General features: G+C 44.2%; 1 protein-coding gene across 6 annotated transcripts in view; it reads left to right on the top strand.

The window, feature by feature from the left end:
• SAMD12 (sterile alpha motif domain containing 12) overlaps positions 1-13,113 on the top strand; it is a 203,911-nt gene that overhangs the window by 147,185 nt on the left and 43,613 nt on the right. For 2 of the 6 annotated variants that reach the window (XM_083622373.1, XM_083622375.1), the window contains exon 5: positions 11,968-12,030. The exons of the other annotated variants lie outside the window; for them this stretch is intronic. In XM_083622373.1, the coding sequence (XP_083478499.1) occupies positions 11,968-11,987 (20 nt within the window). In that variant the 3' untranslated portion in view covers positions 11,988-12,030. The remainder of the gene's footprint in view (positions 1-11,967; positions 12,031-13,113) is intronic. 6 annotated transcript variants of the gene reach the window in all.

Genomic DNA, 13,113 nt, shown 5'->3' with positions numbered 1-13,113 from the left:
CCTGCTGAGGTTCATGTCTTAGTAGGGGAGTTGCAGCTGTCTACCAGAGCCCCCTGGCCTGTTGGCACTCTTTTTGCCATTGGCTGGCTGCTGTCTCTCCCTCTGGTGAAATAGGAGAGGGCAAATGGATAGCAGGAACCAGAAGAAGAAGCAACAACTGCTGCTGCCTCCTCACTCACTTGTGCCTGAAGGCAGCAGTAGGGACTGAGCCCAGAGGAAGTGCATTGGTGCTAGATAGAAGGTAGAGGGACCCACAGAGGATATCTCAATCCAGTATATCTGAAGGAGCATCTCCACCCCCATCGTTCTACCCGGACACTGAGGTCCAGCGTCGAGGGCCTTCTGGCGGTTCCCTCACTACGAGAACCCAAGTTACAGGGAAGCAAGGAGAGGGCCTTCTCGGTATTGGCACCCGCCCTGTGGAACGCCCTCCCGCCAGATGTCAAAGAGAACAACAGCTACCAGACTATTAGAAGACATCTGAAGGCAGCCCTGTTTAGGGAAGCTTTTAATTTTTGATGCAGTACTGTATTTTAATATTGTGTTGGAAGCCACCCAGAGTGGCTGGGGAAACCCAGCCAGATGGGTAGGCTATAAATAATAAATTATTATTATTATTATTATTATTATTATTATTATCATCATCATCATCATCATCATCATCATCATCATCATTATTTTGACACAGGGCCCCTCAAAGACTGGTGCCAGCATGGCAAAAGTCTTCTGCAGGGACAGAAATGGTTGCATGACTATACAGGGGACAGAAATAAGGGTGTATGCACTGTAGGTGAAGCTACTACTCCACGGCAGAGACAAAAAGTCAGCTCACTGGAAGGATTTTTGTAGGGGACAGGAATAGCCAGGAACTAACCACGTTGGAACTGGATAGAGCAAGGCAGATTCCCTCACAAGCAGCTTGTGATAAAAACTCATTTATTGCTTTTCCAATCAGCAGTCATGGCAACTAGAGCAACGCTCTGGTCCAACTCCCAGAAGGCCTGCAGTTTGAGTCCACCTCTGACTGATGACCTTTGCAGGTTATAGAATAGCAGACACTGCTCCTCTGGAGAGGAGAAGCACCAGCCACTTAACAAATACCAGCGTCTCCTCTATTCTTGCATCCCACCCCCTAAGCAGTCCATGCATATAGCATGAACAAAGAAGAATGAAACAACCTGCTTGGCTACTCTTGCTTAGCATGGAAGGGAGTTTTAATCCTGGCTGACAATTTCAGACGTGATTTTCCCTTGGGGGTTAATCTCCTATTTAGGCCAGTTCTTATAACCAAATAGGAGGCTGTGGCAGCGGCTCTCCAGAGTTTCAGACCAGGAGTCTCTCCCAGCCCTATTTGGAGAAGCTGGGAATTGAACTTGGCACCTTCTGCATGCCAAGCAGATCTTCTGCCACTGTAACAAGAACGTGGGCTGAATTGATTTGTACAGGGAATTGCATGTGCTGATCATGCACGTGCCTGTTGCGCCACCTTCCAAACTTGCAACTCAGCCTGCATTGCTGCACATCTGCCAAAAGTGGGTTGAGCAGTAAATCTGATGTGTATATGGTGAACTTTGCATGTATTCACACAACCTGCATGTTCCAACACCACGGTTTGGTCATGTGAATTGGCAATAAGACACCAACGTGGTTCAGAATGTTCAGAATTGATAGGATCTGGATGGGAAGAAAGCACTAAATAATTGTTCCTGTTACTCCCAAGTCTAGACTAATTCTCTGCTTGGCAGCAACTGAAGCCAAGACTCCTCTGACTGACGTGCAGTGCATGTTGCAAAAATAGTGATTGAATTCTCTTTGAAGAATCTCAGCCTATGCTTAACTACTCGGACAATCAGTTTGTAGAGAAAGTTGGGATGCCAGAAAAATGCTCCAGAAACGCCTTTTCCAGGCTTTCTATTACTCTTCTGAGACGTTCATATGTTCATGTTAAGCATTCCTTTTTATTACTGTTTTTCCATGGCTCAGGGCTAATGAATACAGAAATCCATGCCTGCTTAGTGAAACTGTCCCACTTAGTGAAACTGAGGACCTAATGGTTTCCGAAATCCATTCATGTACCTCTTTTTCAGGCATGCGACAGCTGACTTAACCAGGGGAGAATGGTTAGAAATAGTAATCTCAGCCACAGGTCTTGTTTTTCTTAGCACTCCATGTTGCCTTATGGAAGATTTGCTCATATTGGCTCAAGCTAACACTGACTTTGTCCTGTACAACTTCCAGTAGTTCAATCTATTCTTTGGCCCGTGTCTCAACCTTTATTTTGGTGCCATTTTATATTTCTCTTTCCATACCTCTGTGGACCAGATCTAGGACCCCAAACAGACACACAGTTCATGTTGTTGGCAGATAATGCTCCACCAACGTGCACGGGCATATTTCTCTGCCGCTGCTAATGGTGGCTTTTGACTTGAGGCCTGAGGGCTGGGTTCATGCTCTGAACCGGACACTGGTCCCTGCCAGAAACCCTAGACTATGTGCTGCAGTGTTGTTTCTGATTAGCTTAAAAGCAATTGACACAAAAGTAAACAGGACCTTTCGTCAATAACTACTTGATAGATGAAGAACAACTCTGGGACTGCTGCCAAAACTGGTATCCTCTGTTTTGCAACTCTCCCCTTGAATCCAGACCGTCAACATGTATATTTCTTCGCTTCTGAACCCATGCCTACCATTAGGCAAAATGAGGTGAAACCATAGGCATATAAACCACTGTTCTCACAAGTCCCCTAACTAGCTTGCTTCCCTCAGGTACAGAGAAGGAGATTGTCCCGTCATCAGCGATGAAGTATTTTGTCTTCTGTGTGTTTTAAAGGAGGGTTGTAGATTTTTCTCGATTTTTTTCCCGTTTTATCTTTCGTAAACCGTTTTGAGTTGTTGTTTTTCCCCGTCAATCAGTGTTTTGATTAAATAAATAAAATAAAATAGATGCCAGTCACATGCTGTATATCAAAGTGGTAAGGGTCTCACCTTGACCCCAGACTGGCCTTCCCCAAACCAAATCGATGGCTGCCAGCAGACAACAGCGATCGCTGTTTGTTGACATCAGAGCATTTGGGAAGTTATGTATTATTTGGGGAGCGGGACTATTTCAGTGGCATCCCTGTGTTGGTCATGATGCGCTGCTCAACCTTAAAGTCTTCCATCTTAAATTCCTCCAAGGGCTGAACTTTTAAGTAACAGTGAGGAATATGAGGTCCTTCAGAGCCTGAAGATTGAACACCCTACGTAGGCCTCAAACACATTTTCCTCCTTCTTCGGTGCTGTAGCTGCAGTTTTAATGCGGTGTTTATCTGTCATTGTCAGTAATGCCCATGAAATGCATAAACCTGTCTGTGGGATCAAAGGAGCTATGCTGTGATTGAAGAAAGAGCATTCCACTACCTAAACAGAACTGAATATACTAAAATAATGCTGTTGAATGCTTGCATTTGGTGCAGTTCAGTCAGCACAGGTTGTCTCCTGTATTTGATGCAGATAGAACACCTTTTTGTCCTCTTCCTTGACACTGATCTCCAGGGTTTAGATTTCATGTTTGTTTCCAATACCCATCCTGCCTGTTACCTGTCCTTGGCGATACATCATTTGCATGGTGACGCAAAAGGAGTGGATTGTCAGTCTTCATAAAATGTCAAGGACCCAGTGTCAAGATAAAAAGGCAATATTCTTCTAAGTGGTTCAGGCAGACAATAAAGCCTTTTTGTCAAGTTAGAGATGGTAGCGTCTTCCGTCTCCGAGTGTGAAGTGGCTTTAACGTGGGAATATCTTGGCTCTGTAGTCTTCTATATGACCTGCTCCTCACTGAGGTGGCGAATCTGTGTTGGGGCTTTGCCACTTTGAGATTCAGGTGGAGGCTTCCATTTCTGAATGCTACTCCTTGCAAAAATAAAAAAGGGATGTCACTAGTAGCTTCTTTTGATGGTCAGGTAGCACTTCAAAGCCACAAGTCAGGAATAGCGTTCCCCTCGACCCATACACTTTCTGAAGTACGGTTCATCAGGTACCAGAGCAAGGTGGGATCTGAGTCTAGTCAACACATCCCTCCAGCAGCGGCTACAATAGTATAGGTACAACATTTCACATGTACAGTGGTACCTCGGGTTACATACGCTTCAGGTTACATACACTTCAGGTTACAGACTCCGCGAACCCAGAAATAGTACCTCGGGTTAAGAACTTTGCTTCAGGATGAGAACAGAAATTGTGCTCTGGCAGCGCAGCAGCAGCAGGAGGCCCCATTAGCTAAAGTGGTGCTTCAGGTTAAGAACAGTTTCAGGTTAAGAACGGACCTCCGGAACGAATTAAGTACTTAACCCGAGGTACCACTGTAGTGCATGGACGTGTGAACATATAAAACCCTTCTGATAGAGGGTTTTTACAGAAATAAGCTATATCACGGGTCAACATGTGGAATGTACACCAAGTTTGGGGTTGTTAACTGTTTTTAAAGAAGGGCAATCTGACCTTTGTTATAAAGATCTAATTACTTTTCTTTTAGTAGCAACATGCCTACTAGTGAGTGGAACAGAATTGGAAAGGATTGGAACATCTGTGTATCTCTCATTGTAAACAGACTGTACGGTCTATTGCCGTATCTGAAAAATTAACAGAGATACATGCATTAAACAATACAAGTGATGTAGACGATTTTGTTGAAATATGGCACCCTTGTATAAAACACTTTACTGATGATCCTGAATATTGGCAACTGCCGAAATCACTGATTGGACTTCAGCAAATTTCGCTAGATTGATCTGTCCTGTAGCAGGGAGGGGGCAAGCTGGGATTTTGTTTTTGTTTCCCTTTCTCTCTCTCTTTTTGTAATTGTTTTATTTGGAAGTCAATAAAACTATATTGAAAAGCAAGCAAGCAAACAAAAAATATCCCTCCCATAGCCTTAGAGGCAAAGCATTGCCATCATGGCTAGTAGCCACAGAAAGCCTTTTCCTATTCATCTAATCCTCTTTTGGAGGCATCCAAGTTGGGGACCATCAGTCGCACCTGTGGCAGCAAGCTTGCTTCAGAATTAGTGTGTCTAGAATTGCAGCCCTAAGGAGAACAGCAGCCCCCATCTTCATAGCATTTCTCAGGATTGTATGCCCCTCTTTATAATTATTTTCTCTGACCACTCCGATGCTGGGGTTGTTGTGGGTTGGCATGCAATGAGGAAGAATAGCTGAAGGGCATATGATGCAATTTGCCTGCATGGGCCCATATGACAGAGTGGAGTGAATGCCTCTGATTTGTAGCATAAGGCTAATGGTGAGTTATTTGATTTATTGTTGTCTTTTTATGGCCGTGGAGCAGGGAGAGAGGTGTTCGTTGGTTTTCCTGGCTCAGGTCAGGTGCCAAAATAACTTGACTGGCCTTGACTGGCTACCGAGCAGATAGGCACTATATCACCAAAACAGCGGGTTGCATAGACTGAACTTCACGTTGATAAACAGCAAGTGTGAAGCCGGAATAAAACACTCTTCTATATTTGTGCTGTCAAATGCCTTGGTCTGAGGATTTTCTGCCACACTGTGTTGTTTGTGCCTCTAAGCAACAAAGCATGCACACACAAATACCAAAAGAAAATGTAGACACACACACACTTACTTTTTATTGCAGTAAATTGCAATGTGTTTATAGTGGTGCATGCTGTGCACATGAATTACAGCACCCCAGCAGAATTTCTGAAAATGAAAATTCCTGGATACTGCCCTGAGTCTAACTTCTCTAACTTGATGCCCTCCAGGTTTTTTGGACTACCCCTCTCATCATCCCTGACCATTGGCCATGCTGGCTGAAGGTGATGGGAGTTGAAGCAATATCTAGAGGGCAACAGGTTGAGGAAGGCTGATATAGCTCACTGTAAGGCAGGTCCATGGGTCCAGTTAGCATCTCCACCCCCATCGTTCTGCCTGGATGCTGAGGTCCAGCACCGAGGGCCTTCTGGCGGTTCCCTCATTGCGAGAAGCAATGCTACAAGGAACCAGGCAGAGGGCCTTCTCGGTAGTGGCGCCCACCCTGTGGAACGCCCTCCCATCAGATGTCAAAGAGATAAACAACTACCTGACATTCAGAAGACATCTGAAGGCAGCCCTGTTCAGGAAAGTTTTTAATGTGTGACATCTTAGTGCATTTTTGGTCTTTGTGGAAGCCACCCAGAGTGGCTGGGGAAACCCAGCCAGATGGGCGGGGTACAAATAATAAATTATATTATTCTTATTCTTATTCTTGTTGTTGTTGTTGTTTCAGATGTGTTATTTCCTTTTTTGAAGAAAACAAATAATTTCAGTAACAGATGAACTTCTGGTCCTCTCCACGCTATGAATCCTGCAGCCTATCTTGGTTTTCCTAGTCTGGTCTCCTTTGGACCACATATCCCAAAGGGACCAAGCTAGGAGCACTGCAAGCTATGGATTTTGCGTGGCTGTCTTCCCAGGACACTTTCCTAGCTGCGCGCCACAGCAGGAAAAGGACCAAAGCTCATCTTTGCAGGCAAGAAGCCCCAGATTCCAGGCATTTCCAGTTCAATGGCCAAATAGCAGGTTATGGAAGGTCCTCCTCTAGGGACCCTGGGAAGCAGCTGCCAGTCAAAAGTGCATTGTGCTATGCTAGATGGACCAATTCTCTAAGGTAGCTTCATATCTCAATATGAACATGGAAAGCTATCTCCAAGCTCTTGGGCAAGCAGTAGGGTGACACCCCAGGATGCTTATTCACTCTGATCGGCTCTCTTTCTGTGGCCTCCTTTCAGAGTGCTGCTTCCAGTGCCATTCTACAGGGTTATTTGCATTGGGGTTGCAAAAAAAGGATAACCATTGTTATCCGATGGAGCATCTCCACCTCCATCGTTCTGCCCGGGCACTGAGGTCCAGCACCGAGGGCCTTCTGGCGGTTCCCTCGCTGCGAAAAGCCAAGTTAGAGGGAACCAGGCAGAGGGCCTTCTCGGTAGTGGCGCCCGCCCTGTGGAATGCCCTCCCACCAGATGTCAAAGAGAAAAATAACTACCAAACTTTTAGAAGACATCTAAAGGCAGCCCTGTTTAGGGAAGCTTTTAATGTTTAATAGGTTATTGTATTTTAGTGTTTTGTCGGAAGCCGCCCAGAGTGGCTGGTATAAATAAATTATTATTATTATTATTATTATTATTATTATTATTATTATTATTATTACCTTGCATTGCTTGCATAAAAAAGCAAGGCAGGGCGATAAGGATTATTCTTTCAACCTTTTTTTAACGGGGTGAGGGGAAGAGAGAATGAAGATACTAGACCAAATTGGCAATGCCTTCACCACTCCATTAACAATTATCGTCCTGGCCGTATGGTATTTTGTTTGTTTTCTGATCCTAATTAATCATCTTATTTTTGAGTTAAAATAATTAAAGCTAAATCCCCTCTCTTCATTTTAATCCTTCCCGTGCTAAGCCGCGCACTGTTGCGCCATGCTGTCTATCCCCTGGAAGTTGCTTGGAGCCATTTTCCTGCCTCGCAATCATGTTGTCTCTTGGAAAGTTATAAACTCTGAGAGATGAAAACACCTTCTTTAAAAAAAAGGAGGAAGGAAGGCAGTATTAATAAGCAGCTCCATAATCACAGCAGATGTATGCCTAGATCAGTGATCATAGGACACCAAATGTCAGTGTTCCTTGCCGAAGCAAGCATTGGAAGTTAAATGCTTTAATTGGGTTTTACTTGCTTTGTTTTGTTTCAAACCTAAATGAATCATAGAGCTAAAAGGTATATTGTGCAAGCTTGAATAAAAGTCATTTGCCAAAAGTCTGTGCAGATTTCAAAGTAATTAAAACTCATGGACTGCCTACTTGGCACTATCTTCTTAATTGATAATCAAAATGAGCAGATCAAATAAGTATGCTTTGAACACAGCTGATAATTGCCAGCAATTCCCTTTGAAATTCTTGGATCAGTTGGATTCCATCATTAAACTGGTTGTTTGCAAATTCGCTACTAGTTGATGCAAATCCACAAAGAAAACCCTTGCATAATACAACGATGACACTGGGTCTCATTAAATAACATAATAAGTTTTAGGATGAGATGAGAGGGAAATAAGTTGCTTAGAATTTGTGCTGCCTTTCCCCCCCCCCCCCAAATCAAGGGAGAGTGTGTAAAGGTAAAGAACAAGACTCTGCTCATTTCACTGGACAATGTTGTGGTAGAAGTCAACCAAAGATTTAAAACCACTTTAAAAGCAATGGGTGTTGTCCATTGTCACCCAAGTTGCATGATGGGACTTCCTTTTCCTCTCTTCTCCTGCATCTCCTTGTTTCATCGCAAATCAACTCCAAACCTCCAGAGTACATTTTGGGGTCAGAGAATGGATATCTGTTCCATTCTGCTGGCAAACACTAAACTATACCTTACAATGTGTTCCTGAAAGGTGGGGTGGTTTGCAGAACGAGATACATCAAAAACTTAATCGTAATACAGTGTAGTGTATGCATACTTTCATTTCTTTAAAACAGTTTTTTTTAAAAAAAAGAGTATATTACCCAACTATTCCTATCTAGAAAGACATATGTAGTTATTCTAAACTCCAGTACTCCACGCTGCTTCTTTAGTGGAATACATAGCTTACTGCCATTGGGACAACACACAATCAGCTACTGAATGGCATCTAAAACAGATATCTAGGGTGTTGAAGGGTTCTTTTCTGAACCAAATGCCTTACTAAGGCCCAGTGTGTAAGGGTCCTGGACTGCAGAGAAAACTTACTCATGTAAGAAGAGTTCCATCACTACCCCTCCAGCCCACTGGGGTCTAGTTTGAATGCATTTCACCATGTGCTATGTTCCATGTACATGCCAATAGCATCTCCACCATATATGGGATGGCGCACATGGAACGTGATGGTGGCAGTGATAGCCACCAACTCAGATGGCTTTAAAAAAAGCATTTGACGAATTCAATGTGGTCAAGGCTATCAGTGGCTACCAGTCACGATGGCCATATTCTACTTCTACTGTCAGAGGCATTATGCTTCTGAATACCAGTCTCTGGAAACTTCTGGTGGGTTGTCAGGAGTCCAGGTTCCCTGCTTGATAACACAGTAAGCATAGGTAATTAAAAAGGAGGATTTATTGCAAAAACAAACAGATAGCTCCGGATGGCTCTAACAAAGCCTCTGGCATCATTACTTAAGATGACCCTTCTGAAGACTCCTTCCGGTGTTGACAGAAGATATTGAACTTATGACCCTTACGTCTCTTGTTTTGCTTCCTATCTAGCAGCCCTCCCATTCGCTGACTCTTAAGACTTAGTGGATCAGCTCCAACCTCTTCTTATTCTGAGAGGCTGTCTCTGAATTTGTTCGTGCCTGATTGTGCCTCCTGTGAGCTTTGGCTGTATTCTAGCCTGCTCTCAGCTACTGCTTTATCAGCCTGCCATCAAGGTCAGGAAGAGCCAAAGTCTTCAGCTGTCTGCTCTCCCCTGCCTGACTAACATCAAAGCCTCTCTGTTCCGGGCTTCTTTCTGCAGTTGGCTGCAAACCTTTGCTTGGAGCTGGCTCATTCCTGACATGGTCGGAGTGCTGTTGTGCTTATGTCTAGTTTGCAGGCTTCCCATAGGCATCTGATCACCCCAACCAGAACAGGTTGTGAGACCAGATCCAATAGGCTTGTCTTACATTCTTAAGTGTTTGAATGTGACAGTGGTGCACTGAGCACTTATGCAGGTAAACACTTTCTCCACTGCTTGCATCCCATATAAACCAGGCCTGAGATTTGGGGTGTTCGCTTTTTTCATTCCTTCCCCCCACCCCACCCCATGCAATACGAAGGATCGGCTTAAGTGCATGTGTCCTACTAAGCGGAGTATTCCCTCCAAGAAAATAACGCATGAACAGAGCCAGAATGTTCTTATTAATTGCTTTTGAATGCTGCAGTTGGTGTTTTGTGCTTCAGGTAGTGCTGGGATAATTGAAACAGCTGGGGGTGGGGGAGGAATCAAGTAGGATTCAAGGTGGTCTGCAAAGCTCTGGAGACAGATGTGCATATAAATGCACATTAAAAATAAACTCAAATAAATAAATACCGAGTTACTCGCTCTTATTTACTTCTTGCGATCCAGTGGGACAGAACTCATTCCCACAAGCTTAGATGCTTGCATTTTCTATTATTACTTAAGACTTTTAAAGTGGGGGGAGGGGAATCTGGCTGAAGCTTATGTGATGTTTCAAAGTAAAGAGATGAGTAGAATTTGCATAATAGAATCACAAAAATGGAAAGCATGGAACATTTGATATTTAAAATAGTCTCATCTAAAGCTTTTAGCACAGGTAGGAAAGGTTAATAAAAATCCATCCATACAGCATATAAATTATTCCAGACTTTAAAATGTAAAACAAAATTATGTCCAATCCATCTTCCTGCCTTCTCTTACAAACATATGTCTCCTTAATAAACCTTTCCTACTTAAACACCTACTTGAAAAATTAAAGTGAAATGCATCACACTTCAGACTTGTGTGAGCTATAATCCAGTAGTCCAGTCACTTAACTCTAGGACTTGGCCCTAGACCAGCGGTCGGCAAAGTTTTTGTGGCTTGGGCCGGTTCACGGTCCTGCAGACGCCGCGGTGGGCCAAAGTATGTGTGTATGGGTGGGTGTGTGCGCACGCATGCATGCACGCACACAAATGCAAACACTATTTCTGGCGCTACCTCTGGTGCAGAGGAGGCGTGCGCAGCTTCTCATTGGCTGCAGGAACTTCCTGCAACCAGTGGGAAGCCGGCCAGCATCGCGGAAGGCGGTCCCCGCTCTTCTCCACCTGGTTTAGCGTGGCACACAGGAGCCAACTGAGCGGGCGACAGGGGTCCATGGGCCAGTTAAACAACCCCTTCCCTAGACCAATGGCGTAAGGGCACAGTGGAAGGTGCCATTAAGCATTTGCACCTTGTCTTGTGCGTGACAGTGAGTAACCAAAGCCAACCCTTCCATACTTGGGAAGTGAACGCATGGGAGTGTCTGAGGGGTCAAAGACATGACTTGCAGCCACCATCACAGAAATGAAATGCTGCAGAATGATGTTGGAGTACCTATGAGGAAACAGTTGAAGTGCTGTACTGAAATCAGGAGCCAAAGATCTGTTTAGTATTTTGAGATTAAAACAGTGATGGTGAGGTTAAAAAGAATTATTAGGGCTAGGCAGATCTGCCAATTTTGGTTCTTTTAGTTTCTCATGTTCCTGATTCTGGAATTCAGTCCCCCTACATTCGTTTGCAATAATAATAATAATAATAAAAATAATAATAATAAAAAAAAACTCGTCAGCATTTAGTACAAACTTCTCCTAATAGACACATTTTTGTATGCCGTTTTGATTAATATACCCAATTTTGCAAGCGGTTCCCCCTAATACAGTGGTACCTTAGGTTAAGTATTTAATTCGTTCCGGAGGTCCATTCTTAGCCTGAAACTGTTCTTAACCTGAAGCACCACTTTAGCTAATGGGGCCTCCTGCTCCTGCCGCGCCGCCGGACCACGATTTCTGTTCTCATCCTGAAGCAAAGTTCTTAACCCGAGGTACTATTTCTGGGTTAGCAGAGTCTGTAACCTGAAGCGTATGTAACCCGAGGTACCACTGTATCCCTTTTTGTATGTTATTGTGAGGAATATATTCATCTGACTGCAGATGTCCCTCTAATAAATGCATGTTGGGTTGTAGAACTGCTTTGCAAAATTCGAAGAAGTGCAGAAAGGAATGGAAGCATGGGGGGAAACTGGTTGCTTTGTAAAAAGCAGGCAAAGGTACCCACCAGTCCAAAACACTACATCTTCAGATTCTAGATGCACAGCTGAAAATTAGCACTGGCAGCCACCCGGTTAAAAGCAATCACAAATTGGCTTAACATATGTTTTTCATCCATTCATCCATCAGTTGCATTTGCATCTGAGTAAAACTAAATGTTCTGAAGCAATGAGTGTTGTTTTCTATGTTTTTAGATCTTACATCCATGTGTTAACAGCAGGCATCGACTTAGAAAAAGACACTCCCTTCTATCACAGGTATATTTTTAGTCAGTTAAACATTGCTTAATGGATTGACCTAACAAATTAAGAGAATAATATTGTGTTGTTGTTGTTTAGTTGTTTAGTCATGTCCAACTCTTTGTGACCCCATGGACCAGAGCACGCCAGGCACTCCTGTCTTCCACTGCCTCCCGCAGTTTGGTGCTGGTAGCTTCGAGAACACTGTCCAACCATCTCGTCCTCTGCCGTCCCCTTCTCCTTGTCCCCTCCATCTTTCCCAACATCAGGGTCTTTTCCAGGGAGTCTTCTCTTCTCATGAGGTGGCCAAAGTATTGGAGCCTCAGCTTCAGGATCTGTCCGTCCAGTGAGCACTCAGGGCTGATTTCCTTAATGGATAGGTTTGATCTTCTTGCAGTCCATGGGACTCTCAAGAGTCTCCTCCAGCACTATAATTCAGAAGCATCAATTCTTCGGCGATCAGTCTTCTTTATGGTCCAGCTCTCACTTCCATATTGGGAAAACCATAGCTTTAACTATACGGACCTTTGTTGGCAAGGTGATCCTACTGAAAAAATTGTGTGTCTGGCCTTCCTGCTTGCACAGACGACCGTTGCAACCATCATCTCCCCCAAGCAGTAGGAGCCTACAGCTGTTGAAACAAGCCAGGCCCCTTTAAAAATACGAGCTCAGTTGGTGCAGCATGAGACTGTTAACCTCTGAGTTGCAGGTTTGAGCCCCATGCTGGGGAGTCCTGCATTGCAGGGGGTTGAACTGTATGTCCCTTGTGGTCCCTTCCAACTCTACAATTCTATGATTCTACTTGGAGGATGGAGCTAACCACCCAGACTCAGCCTGTAGTTAATTGTTGCTTAAGCAGCATCCTAAACCAACGCCAGTCTGAGTCCCACGTAGACTTGCCCATCCCAAATGCCTCACCTGCCTACTAGGAACATCACCTGAAGTAGAACAACAGCTGAGGCACAGCTACAGTGGTACCTCGGGTTAAGAACTTGATTCATTCCAGAGGTCCGTTCTTAACCTGAAACTGTTCTTAACCTGAAGCACCACTTTAGCTAATGGGTCCTTCTCCTGTAGTGCTGCCGGAGCACAATTTCTGTT

This window comes from Podarcis filfolensis, assembly GCF_964270895.1.
Source record: "Podarcis filfolensis genome assembly, chromosome: 7".
NCBI lineage: Eukaryota > Metazoa > Chordata > Lepidosauria > Squamata > Lacertidae > Podarcis > Podarcis filfolensis.
This window is presented reverse-complemented; position numbering and strand designations above follow the sequence as displayed.